General features: G+C 45.0%; 1 protein-coding gene across 3 annotated transcripts in view; it reads left to right on the top strand.

Annotated features, from left to right (window-relative positions):
- Positions 1-5,660: 5,660 nt before the first annotated feature.
- The window catches only part of DCP1A (decapping mRNA 1A), a 168,230-nt gene continuing 147,542 nt past the window's right edge, over positions 5,661-26,348 (top strand). For 2 of the 3 annotated variants that reach the window (XR_011023994.1, XM_068253648.1), the window contains exons 1-2: positions 5,661-6,073; positions 20,418-20,458. Coding sequence is in view for 1 of the 3 variants with exons in the window: in XM_068253648.1 (XP_068109749.1) it covers positions 5,939-6,073; positions 20,418-20,458 (176 nt within the window). In the remaining 2 variants the exon portion in view is untranslated. The remainder of the gene's footprint in view (positions 6,074-20,417; positions 20,459-26,348) is intronic. The other variant, XM_068253649.1, reaches the window with a different exon arrangement.

Below are 26,348 nucleotides of genomic sequence, written 5' to 3'. Positions count from 1 at the left end.
CTCACCGAGCCTACAGCAAGCGTTCGTACAAGACAAGACAGAGAGAAGGAGCAGCCAGCAGCAACTGCAGCTCTGGCCTACACTCCCAGACAGAGTTCAGAAGGAACCATCTCTGCTACCGCTAGAGCAAATGCGACAAACAGATGGGGCTACCAATAGCAACCGCTGCTCTGATTAGCACCCCTGAGGCAGAATACAGAAGGAGGCACTGCCACTACCACTAGGGCTAATGCAATCCAGACAGATGGAGCAGACAATAGCAACCGCAGCTCTGGCCTACACTCCCAGACAGAGAGAACGATTCCTTGTCGACCGCCACTGGCGACAAGGCAATCGAGACAGAAATGGAGAACAAGGCAATACAAATAATACAATCTGACTGCACTAGAAAGGATGCCTAGTGCAGTCCCCAGGAATTACTCTAAGATAATCTTAGCAAACAACAGCAAGGCTGACACTCGAGGAGTGTTTAGCAGGGACAAACCTTCATGACCAGCCAAGGATTCTGGGAGCACCTGGTATTTATACTGCAAGCCTTCAAAGGAGGCAGCTAGGCAGTTTGCATGACAAGTGTATGCAAATTCCTCAGCAGCAGAGCAGGTTTGAAACTTGCAAAGCAAAGACAGGTCTCTTTTCCAAAGACCTGCAGCCCTCAGACTTAAGGAATGGACAAACAGCTGTCTGCCCGTGCAGACAGCTGAGCAGATTGTTACAGTGACATTTTTACTGCTGGCAAGTGATGTAGCTGCTGCATGCTTTTTTTGGCAGTTGGAATCAGCTGTAAACAGCTATTTCCCACAATGCAGCAAGGACAGACAGTAAACTGCCAAGAGTACGTACTCAGAGTTTCTTGTGGGAGGGGTTTCACCACAATATCAGCCATACAGCGCCCCCTGATGGTCTGTTTGTGAAAAGGAATAGAGTTCTCCTGTAAAAGGGGGTATCATCTACTGATTGGGATAAAGTTCAATTCTTGGTCGTAGTTTTTCTTTAAAGGGCTCCAAGAGGTGGCACATTTGAACAGGGACAGTGCTGGAACTAGGATAGAGAGAGAGAACAGAAGGCTCTATATGATCCAGAGCCTTCCCTCTCCATATGAGATTTTTTTTTCACTACATGTTTGCTTTAAAGGAACCATGTAGTGAGAGAGATATAGAGGCTGTTATATTTATTTCATTTTAGATAAGACACACTTTTATATTGCGCTTTTCTCCTGGCGGACTGAAACCGCCAGAGCTGCAGCAACTAGGGCACCCTCAGTAGGCGGTAGCAGTTTTAGGAATTCTTGCACAAGGTCTCCTTACTGAATAGGTGTTGGCTTACTGAACAGGAAGGGCCGAGACTCAAACCCTCATAAGCTTTTAGAAAAGGAAGCTATGAAATGGGGCCCTAGGCAAAATAACACTTTTTGCCCTCCACTGATGGTCACCTTATTTAGTTAGATTTAGTGGGGGCTTGCATCCACAAAGCACCTAGACTCTCTCCAGACCCTAGACAGCTGCCTAGGTTTGCCTTGTTAATGATCCAGCTCTGTATGCCATACAGCACATGCTGTCACTATGCACCTCAAATAAAAACAGCACCTCACTACAAGTCCCGACATCATGTTCCCACAGAATAATTTAAGGTATTATGTCCATCACATTGCAGAATCAGATTATCAAGCAAGGCAGTCTTCATTTCAGAATATTTTTTCACAAACATTATGCGATGTGCAAATATGTTACCACCTGTTAGGATAGGAATAGATACATCATGAATCTGAAATATTTTAATCGCCAAGCGCGAATGGGCTGTGCCCGGAATTGGGTTTGGCAATGACAAATATAATTGCTCAGGGTAGGGATAGGAAGTATAGATAACAGGACAAGCATAGTCAGGGGTCCAAAATAATAATTATAAAAATTATAAAAAGTGCAGTTTGAAATAAAGTAAACGGTACCGTTCACACAGTGTATCTGTAGATTAATAGATCCAACTGGAGTGCAGATAAATGATTAATAACAAAGGTGCAAGTTAAAATTAGGTAAACCGGTACACTTCTCAACACAGTGTCACACTAGATAGATCAATCGATCTGACGGCTGCAGCTTTGGGTGGAGGGGGGGGGGGGGGGGAGTAAAGTGATGGGGGTGGGCGTTTGAGGTGGAATGGCCTGAAGGGAGTTTGACAGCAGAGGGGAAAAAGGGGTTCCTATGCCTCGTAGTTTTGGTGGCGATAGCCCGAAACCTGCGGCCTAAAGAGAGCCGACTGAAAAAGCGGTGACCAGGGTGCGAGGGGTGGCCAGCAATCCTCAGTGCTCTGGAGAGTAATCTGGAGTTGTGGAGGAGGTCGAGGGAGGGGAGAGGTCTTTCAATGATCATCTCTGACGACCTAATGACTCTCTGAAGTTAGTATCTGTCTCTGGTGGAAAAGCCAGCGAACCAGACTGGGATGGATGAGCAGAGGACGAAGTCAATGGGGGCAGTGTAGCATTGACATTGAAGCACTAAGGCCTTGTTCACATTGTGTTCTGCTCGCGTGTCCGTCCGCGCTGGGCTTATTTTTCCCCATCTTTTTAAAGCGTTTTCTGGCGATTTTCTGCGCGGTTGCTTGTTTTTGTGGGCGTTTTTGTAAGCGTTTTTGCAGAGCGCTTCCGTCTTTTGATCCGGATAAAAATAAATACATATATATATATTTTTTAAACACTCAAGCAATCGCTTTCCAAAGCGATTTTGTGAGCGTTCTGCGTTTTACCTATACTTTCCATTGAGGCAAATCGCCTCAAAAATGGCCCAAGCACCTCATAAAGTTCCCTGGCATCCAATTACTCCTCTCCAACTCCTATACAGTTCCCTGGTGTATAGTGGTTCTCCCTCCCTCTCCTATACAGTTCCCTGGTGTCTAGTGGTCCTCTCTCCCCTATACAATTACATAGCTCCCAACTGTCCCTCTTTTGGAGGGACAGAGCCTCTTTGGGAGCTCTGTCCCTCTTTCTTCCTCATTTTTCCCTCTTTCAGAACTTCCCTCTTTATATGTAAATATATATATTTATGTACTAAAAAATGTGTTGGATTGACTCTAAACTTTATTCTCATCCTATAAATTGATATATTACTAATTTTAAAATATTAATATGAAGGAAAATGAATCAGGATAGAAAGGACCAGTGTGGTTTGAATTTTAAAACAACATATTTTTCTTATGAAATCTGTATGGTATGCGTGACTAAGGGTGTGACGGTGGTGTGATCAGGGGTGTGGCCGGGCATGGCTTAAGTGTCCCTCTTTCTCATCTCAAAAAGTTAAGAAGTATGCAGTTATCTGGTGTCTAGTGGTCCTCCTCCCTCCCCTATACAGTTATCTGGAGACTAGAGGTCCTCCCTCCCATACAAAGATCCCAGGTGTCTAGTGCCCCCTTCCCTCCCCTGTACAGTTCCCTAGTGTTTTAATGCTTTCTCCCTACCTCCCCCATATTGCTTCCCTGGTGTTCTACCGCTTCACCTCCAATATAGCCACCCTAATGGTCTAGAGTGGGCCAAACATAATGCAAGGTGGGGAAACCCCTTGAGGGCCACATTTTATGGCTCTGAGGGCCAGATTTGGCCCATGGGCTGGAGTTTGACATGTATGCCCTAGAGGGAACTAATAAACCCTCTTGTTGGACAATAACACAGCTGGAAACCTATAACCCCCTCCCTTGGTGGGTAACGACTAATGACCCCCCATCCCCCCCCCCCCAGAAATTAACACCGGCAGTTACAAATTCCATACCTCCCAACTTTTTAACCACTTTGTCCAACTGGCCGAACGTGCGCGTGCACAATCGCTCCCGGCCACGGATTCGGTAGTCCAGGCATCAGTGAATCGGGCTATGGTGCCCAATCACTGATTCCTCTCCCCCGCAGAAAAAGCGACAGCTTCTCTCGGAAGCTTCGCTTTTTCTAATTCCCATGTCCCTCTAAGCGTACATTGTACTCTTAGAGTGTCGAAATGTAAAAAAACTCAAGGTTGCCATCTTGTGGCCAAAAAGTAAAACTACAACTAAAAGTAAAAAAAATTAACACACTCGTATATTTCCCTAAATCAAACCCTATTTACATCCCACCCTCCCAAAAATGCCCACATAAAATGTTTAATAAAAAAAAACAAAAAACATTACAATAAAAAAAATAAAAAACACATAAATATTTACCTAAGGGTCTAAACTTTTTAAATATCTATGTAAAGATGAAATATTTCTATTTCTTTTTTTTTTATAAGCTTGTAAATAGTGATGGATGCAAAACGGAAAAAATGCACCTTTATTTCCAAATAAAATATTGTCGCCATACATTGTGATAGGGACATAATTTAAACGGTGAAATACCCGAGACAAATGGGCAAATACAATACGTGGGTTTTAATTATGAAGGCACGTATTATTTTGAAACTATAATGGCCGAAAACTGAGAAATAATGAATTTTTTAAGTTTTTTTCTTATTCTTCCTGTTAAAATGCATTTACAGTAAAGTGGCTCTTAGCAAAATGTACCCCCCAAAGAAAGCCTAATTGGTGGTGGAAAAAACAAGATATAGATCAGTTAATTGTGATAAGTAGTGATAAAGTTATAGGCTAATGAATGGGAGGTGAACCTTGTTCGGATGCATAAAGTGAAAACGACTGAGAGCTTAAAGAGAGTCTGAAGCGAGAATAAATCTCGCTTCAGACCTCATAGATAGCAGGGGCATGTGTGCCCCTGCTAAAACGTCGCTATCCCGCGGCTTAACGGGGGTCCCTTCGCCCCCAAATCCCCTCCGTACTGCCGGGGAGTGCTTCCGCATTGGGGCAGGGCTAACCGCCGCAGCCCTGCCCCACACGCGTCTGTCAGCGCGTATCTCCGCCTCTCCCTGCCCCTCTCAGTCTTCCTTCACTGAGAGGGGAGGGGGAGAGGCGGCGATGCGCCGCTGATTGACGCGACTGGAGGCAGGGCTGCAGCCGTTAGTCCTGCCTCCAGGAAGAGAAAATCTACGACCAAGGTTTGCGGGGGTGGGTTTGGGGGTGAAGGGACCCCCGTTTAGCCGCGCGATAGAGACGTTTTAGCAGGGGCACACATGCCCCTGCTAACTATGAGCTCTGAAGCGAGATTTATTCTCGCTTCAGAGTCTCTTTAAGTGGTTAAGATGAGAAAGAGGGACACTTAAGCCACGCCCCTGCCACACCCTAGCCACGCATACCATAAAGATTTTATAAGAAAAATATGTTGCTTTATAATTCAAACCACACTGGACCATTCTATCCTGGTTCATTATCCTTCATATTAACATTAGAAAATAAGAAATATATCAATTTAAAAGATGGAAATAAAGTTTAAAGGCAATTAAACAAATTTTTTCAGTAGAAAAATACATGTATCTACATAGAAAGAGGGACAAAGTCCTGAATGAGGGACAAATGAGGAGGAAAAAGGGACAGAGGGACAGGACTCCCAAAGAGGGACTGTCCCTCCAAAAAAGGGACAGTTGGGAGCTATGAAATTCCTATGCGCAGTTCTGCACAGTCTGCAAGTTGCTAAATCGTATAGGTTGCAGTATATTTTTGAACACACCAGCAAACCGTCCATCTGAACCAGTCCTAAGTTTTCAGTCTGCCAAGACAGGGAACAAGGAAAATAAACTTTTTTTTTTTTTTCCTAGACTGCCAGAAAATGTACGGCACCTTTCTAGATAGCTCTGCTATTCAGGTGGTTTGTTCAGCCCCTGCATCTACACATGTATAGCATGGAGGACGACGACACAGCTTAGAACTTCCACCAGAACGTTTATTGTATCAATCTCACTAATCCTCAGCACCCTCTCGGTGAAGCATTCCACTGCGGAACTATTCCTTACCCGGAACTATAAACTATTGTCAGGGCCTCCGGAGGAAGATATATGATGCTGCACAGAGCCAGATCCTACACTGCTAGTGCTGCTGCAAGATGGAGTTGCGGAATAAAGTGGAACATGAGATGAGTTTGGCAGCTCTACGCCAGACTGACCCGTATATCAGTGGCATTGTGGATGTCAGCGGACAGGTGGCGCTGTACAGCTTCAGTGCTAAAGCCAATGAGTGGGTAAGTGACCAGGTGACTATTACTGGGAAGTTCAATATTCACTCCTGTAATAGGATTAGGGAGTACTGGGAGACAGAGATCTGGTCACTGAACGGGAGGAGGGAGACACGCAGCACTGGTCCTTTCACTGGGGGCGAGAACACATAATTTTCCTCTGTACTGGGGGTGGGAAGTCAGCACTGGTCCCCAGAAGGGTTTCATTCAAATCACAGACACTAGACCTCGAGTGCAGAGGTGTCTAGAAATGTGCTGTAAATTCTCTAATAGTCTAGGAAAAAGAAGTTTATTTTCCCTGTCCTGCAAAACATTTTAAGCTGCATACTCTCCTTGCGACAAAGGAAGATGTATCACTGTGACGTCCTACGAAGACAATAGCTCCCCGATCCATCTTCTTGCTGGCGGGCATGTGCAATGGCACTCGACTGGTGTGAACGAGACTTCAAGTGATCACAGTACTTTGTGTAGGTGTCGTCGGGGATCTTAGAGGGGAACTGAAGTAAGAGGTACACGGAGGCTGCCATATTTATTTCCTTTTAATCAATACCAGTTGCTTGGCAGCCTTGCTGGTCTATTTTTCTGCAGTAGTGTCTGAATAACACCAGAAACAAGCATGCAGCTAGTCTTGTCAGATCTGACTTTAAAGTCTGAAACACCTGATCTGCTGCATGCTTGTTCAGGGGCTATGGCTAATAGTATTAGAGGCAGAGGATCAGCAGGGCTGCCAGGCAACTGGTATTGCTTAAAAGCAAATAAACATGACAGCCTCCATATACCTCTCTCTTCAGTTGCCCTTTAAAGTTGCAATCCGCTGTGTCGGTCGTTATGGCTGCTCAAGGCTAAATTACATTCGCTTGCCTGTACCCACATCGTGAGATCATGGAAACTACTGCTTGTTGCTCAAAAAAATATTTGGTCGTCTGAAAAATCGCAAGATGGGTACGGCCCTTCATTAAGAGCTTTTTGGTCCTTTGTAGCCCCTTACATAATCCTAGGAGTTCTGGTTCATCCTGAGCTTGCTGGGTAATCTGTAAGGGCTTGTTCACACCTAGGATTTTGAAAATCACCTTAAAAGCGATTGTGCAATGAATTCTTATGGTACTGTTCATATCTGCGCGTATTGTCAGCTTTCCGCTGACCAAAGCGCTGCCTGCACCATTATTTGGCCAATTTTGCTACAATGGAAGGTATAGGAAAAACGCAAAATGCCCACAAAATTAGCTTTTCCGGCAGTTGCTCTCGAGTTTTAAGATAAATATATTGTATTCTTTTCCGGGTCAAAGAGTTCACTTCCTGACACAAGTGAAAGAAGAAATCGCTCTGCACAAAATTGTACCGCGCAGGTAAGCGGCAGGAGAGGGGAAAAAAATCACTCTCAAAATCATAAAATGCGCCGTTAAATGTGAACAAAGCCTCACTCTGTTTTTCCTGTCCTGAGCGACTGAAAACTAAAGGTAGCCATACATTTATTATTATTAATATTATTATTTAGCATTAGTGCCAACATCTTCCGCAGCGATGTACAGAGTATATTGGGCTCTATTCATAAAACCTTACCGCAAGTTTTCCGCTCAAAACAGCGGATTTTCCCGTCCATTTAGCAAAGTGGGCATTCATAAAAGCTGTTCCCGCATGAAAATCTACGATCCCCCAGAAGAGCGAGAAATTTCCGCCCTCTCCAGTGTTTTTCTAGATTTATCTAGAAAAAAGTAACAAAATGGCCATTCATGAAGTTTAGAGGAAGCGGTATGTGGACGGGAAATACCGCTTCCTCTGATTTTGCGGATTACATACAAGTGAATGGGACAGACCTCCCAGAGAGAGCAGTGCACGGAGGGACTCTGCCGGCTGAAGTGTTTCCGCATGCCTTCCGACAGCTTACCGCCAGCTTTCAGCGGGAGATCTCCGCACTTGCATCGCAGCTGGCAAGATTTTTATGAATTACCACCCAGAAGTCTAAAATACCGCTGCGGTATTTTCCCTCCAGGAGTTTTTTCGCCAAACATTTTTTATGAATAGAGCCCATTGTCTTTTCACTGTCACTCAGAGGAGCTCACAATCGAATCCCTCCCATAGTCATATGTCTATATATCTATTGTGTAGTCGTGTATGTATTGTAGTCTAGGGCCAATTTTAGGGGAAGCCATGTAACTTATCTATATGTTTTTGGGATGTGGGAGGAAACCCGAATGCTCGGAGGAAACCAACACAGACACGGGGAGAACATACAAACTCTTTGCAGATAGTACCCTGGCTAGGATTCAATATGAGGACCCAGCGCTGCAAAGCCAGAGTACTAACCACTAGGGCACCATCTAGCGATGATGGGCAGACTCAACCAAGAGACAGATCTCTCTCTGAGCGAATCTGTTACATAGTTACATAGTTATTTTGGTTGAAAAAAGACATACGTCCATCGAGTTCAACCAGTACAAAGTACAATTCCAGCCTGCTCCCTCACATACCCCTGTTGATCCAGAGGAAGGCGATTAGAGAGATCGCCTTCCCTCTAAAAGCAGGGAATCTGATTAGAGAGATTAGTCGGCTGCCCATACACCTCAGTCCAATTCTCGATCAATTTCAGCATTAGGCAGGGCACTTTCTTTTATAGTTTCAGTGGTCAGCGTTAGGGGTATGCCTAGGCTGGCAGGCTTACCTGCCACTTGACTATGGTGCTCCTAGGTCCGGTGGCCCCATCAAGGGCTGGTTCTTGTCTCCCCACCTCCTGCCCGGGGTTGCACCTTCTGCACTTTGGGTTGAGCGTTTGAGGTTATCCGGCCACATGCGCATGACCGCACTAGTGCATTTGTGTGCAGTGGTCGGGCACATGATGTTAGCGCTCCCCTCTCTGCACTGCTGAAGGGAGGCCAAGCAGCATGCGCTGGGGGAGATAATCACAGACAACCAGGAAGCATTTAAGTTCCCAGTGGACACATGCTTCTGGGGTCCTGTAAATCGGCATGGATTTGCCAGAGCAGTACAATTTCTTTCTGACACAAAGATGTTAATTGAGAAACTTTTTTTTTTTTTTTAATCACTTGTTCCTGCTTTATCGTCTATCCCCTATGCCTCTATCAGCACAAGACAGAACAGAAGTCAGGGGGGCCTGATAAGCCTAGGTCCAAAAAGTGCTGCCAGTGCTTTGTTTAATTGCCAGCAATCCAGCCTCTCACCTTGCAGAAAACATGTAAATTGGGTGCCAATGGATCCAGAAAAGGCTATGGGTATTCTAAATGGGTATTCTAAAAGAGTTTCAAAAATTAAGACATAAAAGTGATTATGAGAGTTCCCAGGGAAAAATAATTCCTAGGGTTAATCTCACACGTTTTTCTGGGAAAGAAAGCAAATGGAGAGTTTAACCACTTGAGGACCTAGGGCTTTACACCCCTTAAGGACCGGCCACTTTTTTTCCATTCAGACCACTGCAGCTTTCACAGTTTATTGCTCGCTCATACAACCTACCACCTAAATGAATTTTGGCTCCTTTTCTTGTCACTAATAAAGCTTTATTTTGGTGCTATTTGATTGCTCCTGCGATTTTTACTTTTTATTATATTCATCAAAAAAGACATGAATTTTGGCAAAAAAATGATTTTTTTTTTAACTTTCAGTGCTGACATGTAAAATTTCTGTATACATGCAGCGCGAAAAATGTGGACAAACATGTTTTTGATTAAAAAAACCCCCATTCAGCGTATATTTATTGGTTTGGGTAAAAGTTATAGCGTTTACAAACTATGGTGCAAAAAGTGAATTTTCCCATTTCCAGGCATCTCTGACTTTTCAGACCCCCTGTCATGTTTTATGAGGGGCTAGAATTCCAGTATAAATACCCCCCAAATGACCCCATTTTGGAAAGAAGACATCCCAAAATATTCACTGAGAGGCATAGTGAGTTCATAGAAGATATTGTTTTTTTTGTCACAAGTAAGCGGAAAATGACACTTTGTGACAAAAAAAAAATAAGTTTCCATTTCTTCTAACTTGCACCAAAAAAAAATGAAATCTGCCACGGACTCACCATGCCCCTCTCTGAATACCTTGAAGTGTCTACTTTCCAAAATGGGGTCATTTGTGGGGTGTGTTTACTGTCCTCACATTTTGGGGGGTGCTAATTTGTAAGCACCCCTGTAAAGCCTAAAGGTGCTCATTGGACTTTGGGCCCCTTAGCGCAGTTAGGCTGCAAAAAAGTGCCACACATGTGGTATTGTAGTACTCAGTAGAAGTAGTATAATGTGTTTTGGGGTGTATTTTTACACATACCGATGCTGGGTGGGAGAAATATCTCTGTAAATGACAATTTTTTAATATTTTTTACACACAATTGTCCATTTACAGAGATCTTTCTCCCACTCAGCATGGGTATGTGCAAAAATACACCCCAAAACACATTATACTACTTCTCCGGAGTACGGCGATACCACATGTGTGGCACTTTTTTGCACCCTAACTGCGCTAAGGGGCCCAAAGTCCAATGAGTACCTTTAGGATTTCACAGGTCATTTTCAGACATTTGTTTTCAAGACTACTCCTCACGGTTTAGGGCCCCTAAAATGCCAGGACAGTATATGAACCCCACAAATGACCCCATTTTAGAAAGAAGACACCCCAAGGTATTCCGTTAGTAGTACGGTGAGTTCATAGAAGATTTTATTTTTTGTCACAAGTTAGCGGAAAATGACACTTTGTGAAAAAAAACAATAAAAATCAATTTCCGCTAACTTGTGACAAAAAATAAAATCTTCTATGAACTCACCATACTACTAACAGAATACCTTGGGGTGTCTTCTTTCTAAAATGGAGTCATTTGTGGGGTTCCTATACTGTCCTGGCATTTTAGGGGCCCTAAACCGTGAGGAGTAGTCTTGAATCAAAATGACCTGTGAAATCCTAAAGGTACTCATTGGACTTTGGGCCCCTTAGCACAGTTAGGTTGCAAAAAAGTGCCACACATGTGCTATCGCCGTACTCGGGAGAAGTAGTACAATGTGTTTTGGGGTGTATTTTTACACATACCCATGCTGTGTGGGAGAAATAACTCTGTAAATGGACAATTGTGTGTAAAAAAAAAAAAAAAAAAAAAAAAAAAAAAAAAAAAAAAAAATCAAAAGATTGTCATTTACAGAGGTATTTCTCCCACCCAGCATGGGTATGTGTAAAAATACACCCCAAAACACATTATACTACTTCTCCTGAGTACGGCGGTACCACATGTGTGACACTTTTTTGCAGCCTAGGTGCGCTAAGGGGCCCAACGTCCTATTCACAGGTCATTTTGAGGCATTTGTTTTCTAGACTACTCCTCGCGGTTTAGGGCCCCTAAAATGCCAGGGCAGTATAGGAACCCCACAAGTGACCCCATTTTATAAAGAAGACACCCCAAGGTATTCCGTTAGGTGTATGGCGAGTTCATAGAAGATTTTATTTTTTGTTAAAAGTTAGTGAAAAATGACACTTTGTGGAAAAAAAAAAATAAAAATCAATTTCCGCTAACTTTTGCCAAAAAATAAAATCTTCTATGAACTCGTCATACACCTAACGGAATACCTTGGGGTGTCTTTTTTTCTAAAATGGGGTCACTTGTGGGGTTCCTATACCGCCCTGGCATTTTACGGGCCCAAAACCGTGAGTAGTCTGGAAACCAAATGTCTCAAAATGACTGTTCAGGGGTATAAGCATCTGCAAATTTTGATGACAGGTGGTCTATGAGGGGGCGAATTTTGTGGAACCGGTCATAAGCAGGGTGGCCTTTTAGATGACAGGTTGTATTGGGCCTGATCTGATGGATAGGAGTGCTAGGGGGGTGACAGGAGGTGATTGATGGGTGTCTCAGGGGGTGGGTAGAGGGGAAAATAGATGCAATCAATGCACTGGGGAGGTGATCGGAAGGGGGTCTGAGGGGGATCTGAGGGTTTGGCCGAGTGATCAGGAGCCCACACGGGGCAAATTAGGGCCTGATCTGATGGGTAGGTGTGCTAGGGGGTGACAGGAGGTGATTGATGGGTGTTTCAAGGTGTGATTAGAGGGGGGGAATAGATGCAAGCAATGCACTGGCGAGGTGATCAGGATTGGGGTCTGAGGGCGTTCTGAGGGTGTGGGCGGGTGATTGAGTGCCCTAGGGGCAGATAGGGGTCTAATCTGATAGGTAGCAGTGACAGGGGGTGATTGATAGGTAATTAGTGGGTGTTTAGGGTGGAGAACAGATGTAAACACTGCACTTGGGAGGTGATCTGACGTCGGATCTGCGGGCGATCTATTGGTGTGGGTGGGTGATCAGATTGCCCGCAAAGGGCAGGTTAGGGGCTGATTGATGGGTGGCAGTGACAGGGGGTGATTGACAGGTGATCAGGGGGATAGATGCATACAGTACAGAGGGGGGGGGGGGGGTCTGGGGAGAATCTGAGGGGTGGGGGGGTGATCAGGGGGGAGGGGGGGGGATGAAAAAAAATAGCGTTGACAGATAGTGACAGGGAGTGATTGATGGGTGATTGGGTGCAAACAGGGGTCTGGGGGGTGGGCAGGGGGGGTGCTGTGGGCGATCTGGGGCGGGGGGGGGGGGGGGGAAATCGGTGTGCTTGGGTGCAGACTAGGGTGGCTGCAGCCTGCCCTGGTGGTCCCTTGGACACTGGGACCACCAGGGCAGGAGGCAGCCTGTATAATACACTTTGTAAACATTACAAAGTGTATTATACACTTTGTATGCGGCGATCGCGGGGTTAACATCCCGCCGGCGCTTCCGTATGGCCGGCGGGATGTTGCGGCGGGTGGGCGGCGCCAGGCGGAGGCGGAGGATCGCGTCACGGATGGCGCGATCGCTCCGCCCATGCCCATACAAGGACCGCCGCATTTTGTCAATACGGCGGTCCTTGCGGGGTCCACTTCCCGGCCGCCATTTGTCAATACGGCGGTCGGGAAGTGGTTAAAAAGCTCTAAATCCTTACCTACAGTGCACAAGGCTTAGGATGGAGAGTGTGTTTTCAGTCTGTTCACTCATGCAGGGGAAGGTATTTTTTGGCTTCGATCGACATGCAGGGTGTTTACCTTCATGTACCAATTTTCCAAACTCATAAGAAATATCTTCGTTTTGCATTGAGACAGGGTACCGGCATCCTCCACTTCCAGTTTCGGGTACTTCCCTTTGGGAAAGCTTTGGTCCCTTGCATCTCTACCAAGGTTTTGGCAGAAGATATGAAGCTGGTGAGGGGCTGAGGCATCCCAATTGCACTTTATTTGGACAAATTCCTAGTTTATGGACAGACAAGAGAGGAAGTTTTAGGGTACAGAAAATCAGTTATGCAAATACTGTTGGAGGTGGGGTGGAGCATAAACCTCAAAAAAATCATACCTATCCCCTACCCAAACCATCATCTTTCTGGGATACAGAATAGAGTCACTGGATAAAGGCTGTTTCTTTCTTCAGACAATATTCAGAAAATTCGGGTAACTTTACTTTCCCTGCTCAGGCACGGTCACCCTCAGACAAGTCATGAGAGGGTTTAGATCGTTTACAGCGTTATTTCCAGGAGTGGAGTGGGCACGATTTTGCAACCACTCAAAAATTGGATGTTGCGATTTTGGGATTCATCTGTTAATTCACTGGATGAAACGGTGATCGTTCCTCATGAGATAAAGGAATCTTTAAAATGGTAGCTAGAGGACAGCAATTTGTTTCTAGGGAGATTATAGAGACAGCTTGATCCAGTGAAAATATTTACGAATGCAAGTTCCTGGGGGGCCACGCTTCAGCATTATCAGTGGTCCGCAGAAGAAAAAGACAAGTCCTTTAATTATAGAGGGCTCAAAGCTGTAGAATGGGATCTGCTAGGATTTCAAGACTTAATTCTAAAGAAACACATTCAGGTATTCTAAGACATTACGACTGTAGCTCACCTGAACAAACATGGGCACGACCTGGGGACTCTTTGTCAGGACATTTTGCTTTGGGCAGAACACAGAGGGCCATATGCAATTCACGGTTTCTCCTGAGGTTTCTCCTTGGAGAAATAATGTCATCTACGATTTTATAACTTTTTAGCACTTTGCAATGGAAAAAGTACCAAATAGTAGGTGAAAAAAGTATTAACAAAATTATTTTGAGTATTTGTTTGCTTGCTGGTGGTTTAAAAGTATTTTTATTGAAAAGTTTTGAAAATTTCACCTAGGAGAAAACTGAGGTGAAAAAGTGAATTGCATATGGGCCAGAGTGTTAACAATTTTAGTGGTGCACGTAAAGGGTATGCTGTATATTTTAAGCTGACTTTTTAAGTCCACACCAAGTGGATCAGTCAGTGGGATAACCATTGGGAGGTTTTTCAGCAAATAGTTTGGCATACCAGAGATAGACCTGTTTGCTACTCGACAGAAAAGAAAAGTGGAAAACATTACTCTATTCACAGGTGCTGTCTGCTTTGGGTCTGCACACACTGAGTCTTCTGTGGTCCTTCTCTCTGGCCTATACATTCCTCTGCTAAATTTTCTTCTCCTAGTGCTACAAAAGATCCAGAGAGACGGTCAAAGTGATTCTGTTGTCACAAGATTGGTCCAAAAGAGCCTGGTTCTCGAACCCCCTGAAGTTATTTCTGCTACCCCTCTTTTCCTCTTCCCAAGAGACCAGACCTCCAAGGTCCCATTCATCAGAATCCATTTATTTCGCCAAGTAAGTTTGCACTTAAAAGGAATTTGTCTTGGCAGTTGCTTAACAAACGCAAACAAAAACAATACAAGGACAGACAGTATGTATATTACAAGTCAGGTATGTGAGTATAGTGGCAGTAAGCAAGGTGAGAATTGTTCATTTTCAGTTCTGTGCTGATTACTTTCAAGTCCTAGCAGCTCTAGCGTGGTTCAGCATCAAGTATGGCTACCGCCTGAGGAAAACTGCTGTTCCTGTGTCTAGAGGTGTTAGTTGCGATTGACCGAAATCTGACTCCTGAAGGCATGCGCTGAAGATGGAGTGAGCAGGGTGAGAGGGGTCAGAGGCAATTTTGGTTGCTCTCTTTCTGCACCTGCAAGCGTAAAGATCCTGCAGGGAAGGTAAGCTACAGCCAATTATCTGTTCTGCTGTTCGGATGATGCGCTGCAGCCTCCCCTTTTCTAATGCTGAGCAGGAGCCGAACCATACAGTCATAGATGATGTCATGGTGGATTCGATGATTGCATTGTAGAACTGCACCATTCGATTTTTAGGTAGGCCAAACTTTCTCAGTTGCTGTAATTGGTACATCCTCTGCTGTGCTTTCTTGACGATAGTGGCCATGTTGTTATCCCATTTTAGGTTGTTTGAGATTGTGGACCCAAGAAACTTGAATGACTCAACCTGGGTTATTGTGGATCCATTTATGATGAAGGGAAGGTGCTGTGGGGAGGGGGGAGATCTCCTAAAGTCTATCATCTCCATGGTTTTGAGAACATTTAGTTCCAAGTTGTTGCTGCTGCATCAGGAGGAAAGCTGTCCCACTACATGCCTGTATGCAGACTTGTCCCGTTTTGTATGAGACCAACTACTGTTGTGTCATCTGCAAATTTCAGAACCTTAACAAATGGATCTGTGGAGATGCAGTCATTGGTGTAAAGTGAGTAGAGCAGTGGGGAAAACACACAGCCCTGGGGTGCACCAGTACTGACTGTCAGAGAGCTTGACATGTGTTTCCCAAGTCTGACCTGCTGTCTCCTGTCTGTTAAGAAATTAGTTATCCATTTGCAGATGGATTCAGGTATGTGTAGCTGGGAAAGTTTGCTGTGTAGCAGTGATGGAATTATGGTATTAAATGCAGAGCTGTAATCTATGAATAAAATCCTGGTGTAGGTTCCTGGGGTGTCTAGATGCGGTAGTACATAATGCATACACATGTTAACGGTGTCATCTGCGGATCTATTAGGCCTGTAGGCAAATTGCAGAGAGCCCAGCAGAGGCTCTGTGATGGATTTCAGATAAGGCATTATGAGTTTTTCGAATACTTTCATAGCCAATGATGTCAGGGCAACAGGCCTGTAATCGTTTAACCTCCCTGGTGTTTTGGGTAATGCGTACATAAGTACGCATTACCCTTTCTTTTAAAAATATTTTTTTCCCGCTTGCTGTAGCTAGCATATTGCTAGCTACAGCAGTACGCCACGCCGTCCGCATCCACCCTCCCAATCCCCGCCGGCCATACTTACGCGTCCGTGATCCAGCGAGAAGCGTGACTTCCTATCGTCGCTCCTCCCGTCACCATGGTGATGATCGGACATGACATAGTTACATAGTTATTTTGGTTGAAAAAAGACATACGTCCATCGAGTTCAACCAGTATGAAGTACAACACCAGCCTGCTCCCTCACATATCCCTGTTGATCCAGAGGAAGGCGAAAAAACCCTTACAAGGCATGGTCCAATAAGCCCCTAAATGGAACAATTCCTTCCCGACTCCAGATGGCAATCAGATAAAATCCCTGGATCAACATCATTAGGCATTACTTAGGTATAGAGTTTGCCATAACGACTTCCTGTGGCAATGCATTCCACATCTTAATCATCATGGGACAATCCTTCCCATTGTGCAGCAATGGTGGTGATTCGCCGGACTGCGCTAGGCGTTTGGGGGGGGGGGCAGCCCCTTTAGCGGCGGATCGGTGGGTAGCGCCAGCGACCGGACAGAACATGTAGCTAGCAAAGTGCTAGTTACATGTTCTGAAAAAAAGGAAGTAAAAAGACCCTCCAGGGGCTGAGCAATCCTCCTTGGTGTACATGGGCGAGCTGAGCTCGTCCATACCGCCAAGGAGGTTAAGCATGTAGGTTTTTGATTTTTTTTTTTGGGGGGGAATTGGTACAATGGTTGAGCTTTTGAAACAGGCAGGGACAATTGAGGGTTCAAGTGATGATTTGAATATGTCTGTGAATACAGGCGCTAATTGATCGGCACAGAGTTTCAGACATTTCGCAGTCGCAGAGTCTGGTCCAAGTGCCTTATTTCCTTTCTTTTTTTTGAAGACTTTGTTTAAATCTGATTGGCATATTGGTAGAGCATGCACATCTGGGGACAGGTTATCAGATTGTCTGGCCTCCTGTGTTGTGTAGACGCTGAGGCACCGCAGGGGGTGGAGACGTTGGCTGGCTGGAGGAGTGCTCAGTTTGCCTATTGCAGAGATGCAAATTGACTTGGTGTGTTTGGCTTTTGTTGCTAGTGTCAAACCTGCAATAAAATGTATTCAACTCATTTGCAAGCTGCAGGTTCTGTAGTGAGTGTGTCGATTTCTTTCTGTAGTTGGTAATTTTCATGTAGAGATTTCCATATTGTGGACGAGTCGGCCGTGGAACATTTTTCCTCAGGTTTTTTAGAAGAATCTTTTTTTGCATCGGTAATGGCTCTCTGCAGTTTGTATTTTGCAGCTTTTGTAGAGGACTTTATCGCCAGTATGATATGCCCTTTTTTTTATCGAGGCGCAGCTTCCTAAGATCCTTATCGTTGTTGTACCTGATGCACTTTTTAGTGGGGATACAGGACTCTTTGCAAAAGGTAATATATGATGTCACAGTGTCAGTGTATTCATTTAGGTCACTGGAGGATTCTTTAAATATATTCCAGTCAGTCAAATCAAAGCAGCTCTGTAGTTTTTCTACAGCTTCGCTAGTCCATTTCTTAACTGTGGTCATGACAGGTTTGACAGTTTTTAGTCTTTGGATGTTTGTTGGGATAAGCTGTACAACAGCATGATCAGAGTTCCCCAAATCTGCCCTGCTGACAGAGTGATACAAGTCCTTAGTTGTAGTGTAACAGTGATCAAGTGTCTTACCTTCTCTAGTTGCGCTTGTGACGTGTTGCCTGTATTTGGGGAGTTCTTTGGAAAGGTTAGCACTGTTGAAATCCCCTAGTATGATAAAAAAAGAATCGGGATACTTCCTTTCCACCTCAGTGATTTGATCTGCGAGTTCCTGGAGCGCAGGCTGCATACATGTTTGTGGAGGGATGTACACAGCAACCAAAATAAATGAAGAAATCTCACAGGGTGAATAGTAGGGTCTGCAGTTTATGAAGCGTGTTTCCAGCCCAGCTGAGCATGTCCTCTTAATAACTGTAACATCCGTGCACCACCTATCATTAATATAGAAACAGAGTCCTCCACCTTTGGTTTTGCCAGAAGTAAGTGGGTCCTGGTCATATCTGTAGAGTGTAAATCCATTAATCTGCAGAGCATTGTCTGGAATAAGCCCAGATAGCCAAGTTTCTGTGAAGCAAAGAGCAGCAGAGAGATGAAAGTCCTTCTCTGTCCTGATCAGTAGTTGAAGCTCATTTTAATTTGTTACATATGGACCTGACATTAGAGAGTATGATTCCAGGTAGTGGAGAGCGCAGTCCTCTGCGCCGAAAGCGAGTCTGGATTCCGGAGCGTTTGCCTCTTCTTCTAAGCTTCACTGCCTGATTCAGCACAGTAGCTCCACTGGTTAGAATCCCCAGAAGATCAAGAGTAGATGAAATATCCAGGGGTAGATTATATTTAGCAAAGTTCTGAATGCTCAGTAGCTGTTCACTGGTGAAGGTTATCCGGGTTGGGTTGCACAAGGCAATGTTGAAAAACAAAAATACATAAAACAAACATAAAAAGACAGAGCAAGCTGCCGAGGTGGCCATCTCCAGGCGGCTCCTTCTCTCTTCATCATTCCAATACAGGTATTTTCAGTTTTACGGCCTGGATCCTGAAAGGGTAATTATGAGAAACAAGGGTTTATCCGACAAGTTTATTTATGCTCTTCTGAAATGTCGGAAACAGGTTAGCCATAAAATCTGCAGGTCGCCCATAAGTATGGCGTGCGCACCCCGAACCGTCGCTGCTGTCGCCAGGCGATTGGCGTGGTCAAGTCAGCGTGTGTATGTGGACTAGCAACAGCAACCTATAGGCATCACACGGAGCTTCCGGCGGGGGGGAGAAACGTCGGCGACTGCTTCCGTTGCACGACTAATCCCTCTTCCGCAGTGGGTATGCGGAGGGACCCGGCGACGAGCTGTCGCCGGTCTGTCGTGCACACTATCCCGTGTGCTAGCAACAATTGTAGCCCGTGAGTATGGGCCATTAGACTAAAGAGTTCAGGTTGTCTAGTCAGCTGTTTATTTATTCAGGCAAAAGGAAAGGGTATCAAGCCGCCAAACAGCAAGATGGATATGTTAAACTATTTCTTTAGCGTATCAGTTAGGAAAAGTCTCCACTCCGTCATGTATTATGACTTACTTAACCCTTTCTATGGCAACCTCCTGGGCTGAGAGAGCAGAGGTCACAATTCAGCAGATCTGCCAGGCGGCAACTTGGACGTCCTCCTCTACCTTCTTGAAGCACTGTAGAGTGGAGGTCCTTTCGCAACAAGATCATGCGTTTGGCAGAAAGGTGCTTCAAGTTGTGGTCCCTCCCTAGGTGGTGAGTCAGTGGACTATTTGTTTATATCCCCAGTTGTCCCATATGATGACTGGAGAAAAGCTGCAGTTAAACGTAACTGTATTTCTTGATGTCATATGGAACAATCTCTATAACTCTTCCCTTGGGGGTTGCACCTTTCTTTATGTCTTATAATATTTACCATGTAGACTTGCTTTTGAAAATCTTTTCCTCCACTCCTTGGTGTCAGGGTTTCTGGTTTTTACTTTCAGATGCATTGTGGGATGAGGCGAGGGCTGGGCTTTTAATCTTCTTCGGTGTTGTGTTTCCATAGGGAGGCGGACCGGATATCCTCCAGTTGTAATGTATGATGTCAAGAAATACTGTTAACAGTAAAGGTGGCCACACACGATGCAATAAAATGATCCAAATTTATTGTATGGCAATTAGATAAAAATGATTGGATTTCCCGAAAAATCTAAAGGTCCTTTTTTTTTTTTTTTTTTTTTTTTTTTTTTGTGTGTATTGGGAGTGCTGGATTTTTCTTATAGATTTTTATGAAATTTGAAGTGTGTGTTAGATTGTACTTCCAAGCAATTTTCTCAGTTTTTTTAAATAATTGGGTAAAAATTGTGGGGGTGGTACATTGGTCATATATATATATTTTTTAATTTATTTATTTATTTTTAAATGATACAATCGGTCAGAAAAATTGATTGCAAATCTTGAATTGAAAATCTATTCTAAAAATTGTATGGTGTGTGGCCACCGTCTAACTGAAGCTTTTTGCCCATATTTGTCATTAGCCAAGCCAGACAGTTGCTGAAGTTGTAAAGACTTAGTACAGTAAAACTGCACTATAGTGTCTGCTGTAAACTATTTGTATTTTTTTTTTAACAGACATAACAAGTTTGCTTAAATAAGTACTATATGTGGTGTTGTACATTGAAGATATTAAATCCACAGACTAACACAGAATATACGTATTGCTTTTGTTTTATAGGAGAAGACTGACATAGAGGGGACATTGTTTGTATATGCAAGGTAAGGAAAGCAGCAGATGTGCAATGTTATTATTTCTATAATGGCCTGTTTCCACTACATACAGAATGGATGCAGAAAAACTGACTCCAATGAATCTCATGGGAAAATCTGCATCAGAAAAATTGCATTTAGTGTAAACGGGCCCATAGGCATTTATTGGAGTCAATTTTTCTGCATCCATTCTGCATGTAGTGGAAACTGCCCTGATAGGTTACCAGTGCTGCAGAACTTTTAAAGCAAACCTGTGTCACAAATGTACTTAATCTGTCAAACAGACATGGAGATGTAAAGATTAATACTTAGTAAGTTGCATCCTTTTTTCCTGTAGTTTTTATAATTTGTTGTATGATTTATTGAGTACCGCATGTTTGTGCCCTTCTTTTGCCTTCCTGATTGAATGGAAAAAATGATTGATGGCCAATTATTTGCATGTCATTGACCATCTCTGCTGACCAGCAACTCAAAAACTGCATGCACTTGCACAGTCCATTAATCTTTTCAGCCCATGGGTATTTTTCACCTTATGGACGAGAGAAATTTTCCCCTTTCAGCGCTCCTCCCTTCCTCCCTACGTCCTCCAGGATGGCCCTCCTGAGATTGTGTAGTCTTCCCCCCCCCCCCCCCCCCCCCCCAAATCGGAAACACCTGACAAGAATTAGAATAATAGATTAGTATAAAACACACCCCTCCACAATCTCCCTCAGTTTTTTGTTAGTTTCCTGGACTCACCACGGAAGCACCTACGGAGTCCTGGTGGTAGGGGAGCCGGAAGGCACCTACTCTTTCTATTGACCAGGCACATTTTGGAAAAAGCAACTTGCTGTCAGAGGGCGGTTTGGGTCTGCACTGGGCGCGATCCGGCTAGTGGGGTTTGAGGCAGCCATACCTTTCTCCACTTGTTGGAGTGGGAGAGGTTGTGGGATTTCTCCCATTCCACCGCTCTCTTGGACGGCATGGCGGCTGGGTGGACGCTGGCTTCTCTTCCGCATTGGAGTTCCGGAAGTTAAAGCCGGAAATGACGCGGAGCCACGCAGCAGACGTCATATGCGGAAGCGAGGGCGCATAAAGGAGGCGGTCCCGGCGTGTGCATGTGGGTGATCACTTCTCACGCAGCTTGGCCACACTGTGCATCTCGGAAGCCGCTCCAGCATCCCCTGGCGCCGCAGGCAGAAGACGCTAGACAGCGGACCACCCAGCACGCCGCCAAGACTGCACTGTGTGCAGCGACACTCTGCAGGGGCTATGGAGCAGTCAGCAGAGCCCACTCCAGAGACTCGGCAGACGCCTCCGGCTGTCACTGGGGAGTCAGGACAGCAGCCGGTAGGTTTTTGATTCCTGTTTGGTTTTTTAGCTACGTAATGTGCTGTTTATTCAGGAGCTAAGCGCCCCTTGTGGTGTGTTTGTCTGTTTTTTGCAGAAGCCACTCAAGAGCACTGGGAAATCCAGCAAGTGTGCTAAATGTGGTTGCAGGCTACCTGAGGGGTCCTCTAAATCCTTATGTGCTGATTGCCACAGTAAATCAAGGTCTCATTCACCTAGGCCCGAAAGCACTACGGTAGCATTACTAGATTTAATGAAATCGATGAAACAGGAATTGGCTACTACATTTTCTGCATTTAGAGCAGCTCTGCCTCCTTGTCCACTCCAGGGTGTCCCTCTTCCACAGACTCTGGCAGCCTTACCACCATTACCCTCTGCCCAGTCTATTGTAATAACTTCTCAATCACAGGTTCCTCAGACTAGTTCTATCCCCACAGATCAGATGGCACCCTTACCGGTACTCCCTAGTACTCAGGGGGGTGATACGGGGGCTGCCCAAGCGGTTGGCATTGAGGATTCCTCACCGTTATCATTAGAGGACATATTTGAGGGTTCAGATGATGGTGAACTTGTTGAGTATGATGCTTCAGGAGATCCGTTAGAAGCTAGGATTCCTAGGTATCTGTTCAATTCTGAGGACACATCTGAGCTTCTGAAAGCAGTCTATGATTCAGAGCAGATTGAGCAACCTAAAGCATCCTCTACTCCTCAGGATGACATTTATAGAGGATTAGAGGATCGGGGAGGTCGGGTTTTTCCTGTCCATAGAGCGATCAAAAGTGTTATTTCAGCTCAATGGAAAGATCCGGAGGGAAGGCTGTTTATCCCTAGGTCTTTTAAACGCCGTTTTCCCTTTAATGTTGAGGAACATGATTCATTATTCAAGTGTCCTCGATTAGATGCTCCTCTCTCTGTGTTCAAAAGATACTGACCTATCTTTTGAGGACATGGGTTCCTTGAAGGACCCAATGGATAGGAAAGCAGAAGCCCTGCTCAAAAGAGCGTGGGATTCAACATCCTTCTCCTTTAAGCCGGCCATTTCCTCTGTATGTGTGGCCCGTAACTTGGATAAATGGATTCGAGGACTCCAGGAGCGTTTGGAGGAGGGCACACCGCATGCTAGGATTTTAGAGAGTCTTCCAGTTATTATTAAATCTATTGCTTTTTTAGCGGACGCAGCTACTGAATCTCTCAGAGCAGCCGCTAAGACAGCAGCACTGATTAACTCGGCACGGAGGGCCGTTTGGTTGAATACGTGGGAAGGAGACGTTACTTCCAAGCAAAAGCTATGTGGAATGGCGTTCCAGGGTAACCTTTTGTTTGGACGGGATTTGGATTCGGTCTTGGAAAGATCTTCCAATAAGGCCAGGAAGTTCCCAGATAAAAAAAAGTGTTAAACGGCCCTTTCAGAATAAGAAGCCCTTTTTTAGGCAGGACCAGCCAAATAGGGGGCAAAGACAAAATAAGAAATGGACCTATAATGCAGGCAGAGGCAGGCCATTTCTTTTCTTTTCAATAAACCTCAATCGGCCTCAGCCACTGCAAGGTCCGCCAAGTGACGGCCAGATCCCGGTGGGGGGGAGACTTCTCCACTTCGTTCCAGAGTGGCGAAAGATAACGAAGAACGAATTTATTCTGACCCTAATTCAACAGGGTTACAGAATAGAATTTGTATCTCCTCCTCCCTCCCGGGTTATAGTCACTTCGATTCCCAAGGATCAGATCAAAGTGGAGGCCTTCATGGACTGTTTCCTCCCTTCTACAGAAGAACGTGATTCGGCCGGTCCCAACTCAGGAGCAGGGGAAGGGATTCTACTCACGAGTATTTTTAATCCAGAAACATTCAGGGATGTTTCGAATGATCTTGAATTTGAAACCCTTGAACCCTTACATTGTGGAGAAGAGGTTCAGAATGGAGAGCATCGCCTCTGTTCGCAACCTCATGTCTCCGGGGGTGTTTCTGGCGATGGTGGATTTGGAGGATGCTTACCTCCACATTCCAATCCACCCCCTGTTTCAGAAGTATCTAAGATTTGCTGTCCAGACGGGGGAGTCGATATGTCATTTTCAATATCAGGCTCTCCCGTTCGGGATTTCGTCGGCCCCAAGGATCTTTACGAAGATTGTGGCAGAGGTGATGTCCTTTTTGCATCTCCACAATGTAAGGGTCCTCCCCTACCTAGACGACTTCCTTTTCATGGCAGAGACCCGGGAGGTCTTGCAGAAGGAGCTAGATTTTTCGCTCCAGCTCTTGAACGGTTTGGGTTGGATAGTGAGCACAGAGAAGTCTTACTTACACCCGGTTCAGAGCTTAATTTTTTTGGGGCTAAGGTGGGACACGACGGTCAGACGTGTCTTTCTACCCGAACAAAAGATAGACAAACTGAGATCAGAGAATCAGTTTGAATCCTCAGGTTCCCCTCCGGAAATTAGTGTCGGTCCTAGGTCTGATGTCTTCGGCCATTCCAGCAGTAGAATGGGCCCAGGCCCATTCACGAGACCTACAAACCTGGGTTCTGACAAATTGGGACAGAGATCATCGATCACTAGACAGGAAGGTGACGATACCCGATCAGGTAATAGAGTCTCTTCTATGGTGGAATCATCTAACCAACTTGAATCAAGGGCGCAAATGGACCCAGGAGGTTCCATTAAAGTTGTATACCGACGCAAGTGCCTGGGGTTGGGGAGCCCACTGTCTGGGTCACCAAGCTCAGGGACTATGGGACGAACAGATGACCCACAGATCATCCAATTACAGGGAGCTCAGGGCAATCCTTCTGGGATTACAAGCCCTGCATCCGATAATCTCCAACTCGGAGGTTCTTGTGTTCTCGGACAACTTTGTCTCGGTCTGCTATGTCAGGAAGCAGGGAGGCACACGTGTGCCGGACCTTCAGCACCTAACATCACAGATCATGTCATGGTCGGAGGCCAACCTGGAGTCCATATCAGCGGTCCACATTCGAGGGATTCACAACAAACAGGCAGACTCTCTAAGCAGGGGCTTTGTGGAAGAGTCAGAATGGGAACTCAATCCCGACACTTTTCGGGAGATCACAGAAAGTTGAGGAGCTCCTGTTCTCGATCTGTTTGCCAGCCCAGGGAACGCAAAAGTCAAAGATTTTTGTACCCTGGATCCTTCTGTTTCAATAAACAGAATAGATGCCCTGTCAATTCCATGGCCGGAGGGTCTGCTTTACGCGTTTCCTCCGTTCAAGTTGATACCAAGAGTTCTCAGAAAGATTCTGACAGAACAGGTGGAGGTGATACTGATAGCGCCTTGGTGGCCAAGAAGAGCTTGGTTTCCACTCCTTCAATCCCTGGTAATCAGGGGCCCTTGGCATCTTCCGTGCAGACCGGACCTACTTCTACAAAACGGCCAGGTCCATCCGAACCCAGAATTCTTACATCTGACCGCATGGATCCTGAAGAACAGATATTGAGGGGTCAGGGGTTTTCCGGTGATGTGATTAAAACATTATTGGCCTGTAGGAAGCCAGCTACTAGGAGGAAGTACAACAGGGTTTGGTACACCTTCTCCGCTTGGAAACAGAAGAATGTTTCCAGGTCAGATAGCATTGCCTCAATTTTGGAATTTTTACAGCATGGGGTTCAATTGGGCTTAACCGTTAGTACCCTAAGGGCCCAGGTGTCGGCTCTTTCGGTTTTTCTTTCTAGGCGGCTATCTACCGATGTTTAGGTAAAAAAATGTTTAAGGTCGGTGGAGCGTTCACAACCGGTCCCTCAGAAGCTAGTTCCTCCATGGGATTTGTCATTAGTATTAGATTTTCTAACTTCACACAAGTTTGAACCCTTGGATTCGGTCCCCTTAAAGTTCCTTACACTTAAGGTTGTTTTTTTGGTGGCCATTACTTCGGCTCGCAGAGTTGGAGATATCCAGGCATTATCAATTAACCTCCTGGGTGTTTCAATTCTCCCCTAATTTCTGTCCAAAAAAGTCTATGGGATTTTCCATTGAATATTTTTTTTTATATTTCAGGCCTGTAACTTACCAAATCATTACCAAACAAGGTTTTAGTGCTTATCCTAAGCATAATAAAATAATAAAACACTAAAATCATGGCAAAAAAAAACATTTAATAGTAACATTACGTAAACAGAAAAAACATCTTAATTCAGATCAAGCAGCAGTTGCAGCACAAAAAGTATTGAAACATCAATACACTTCCTGAGTATGAAATATTTTAAAGCAAGGGACAGCACAAAGGCCTACATCACAATCAGGGCAGTAAAAGCGGGTCTCCTTGCGCACCTTTTTTCCATTCGGCCCCCTCTTAGAGCAACACACCACGCACATGCGGGTAGGTGTTGCTTTGCGCTCAGTGGGTGGCACGTGCTCTACAAAATGACGTCCTGTGAGTCGCACTGGATTTACGACATAGGAGCCCCGACGTCCTGGTCTATTTGCCTCAGTTTGTGGTTTCTGATGTTGTAAGCATATTTCCTCACAAACCTTCAAAATGTAGTCACAGTGAGGAAGAGGCCTGTCATTTTGTTTCTTGTAGAGGACATAAGAGTTCCAAAGACACTGCTCCACCAGATGTCT

This window comes from Hyperolius riggenbachi, chromosome 9 (assembly GCF_040937935.1).
Source record: "Hyperolius riggenbachi isolate aHypRig1 chromosome 9, aHypRig1.pri, whole genome shotgun sequence".
In the NCBI taxonomy this organism is placed as follows: domain Eukaryota; kingdom Metazoa; phylum Chordata; class Amphibia; order Anura; family Hyperoliidae; genus Hyperolius; species Hyperolius riggenbachi.
The sequence above is the reverse complement of the archived record's forward strand: the minus strand, read 5'-3'. Positions and strand labels throughout refer to the sequence as shown.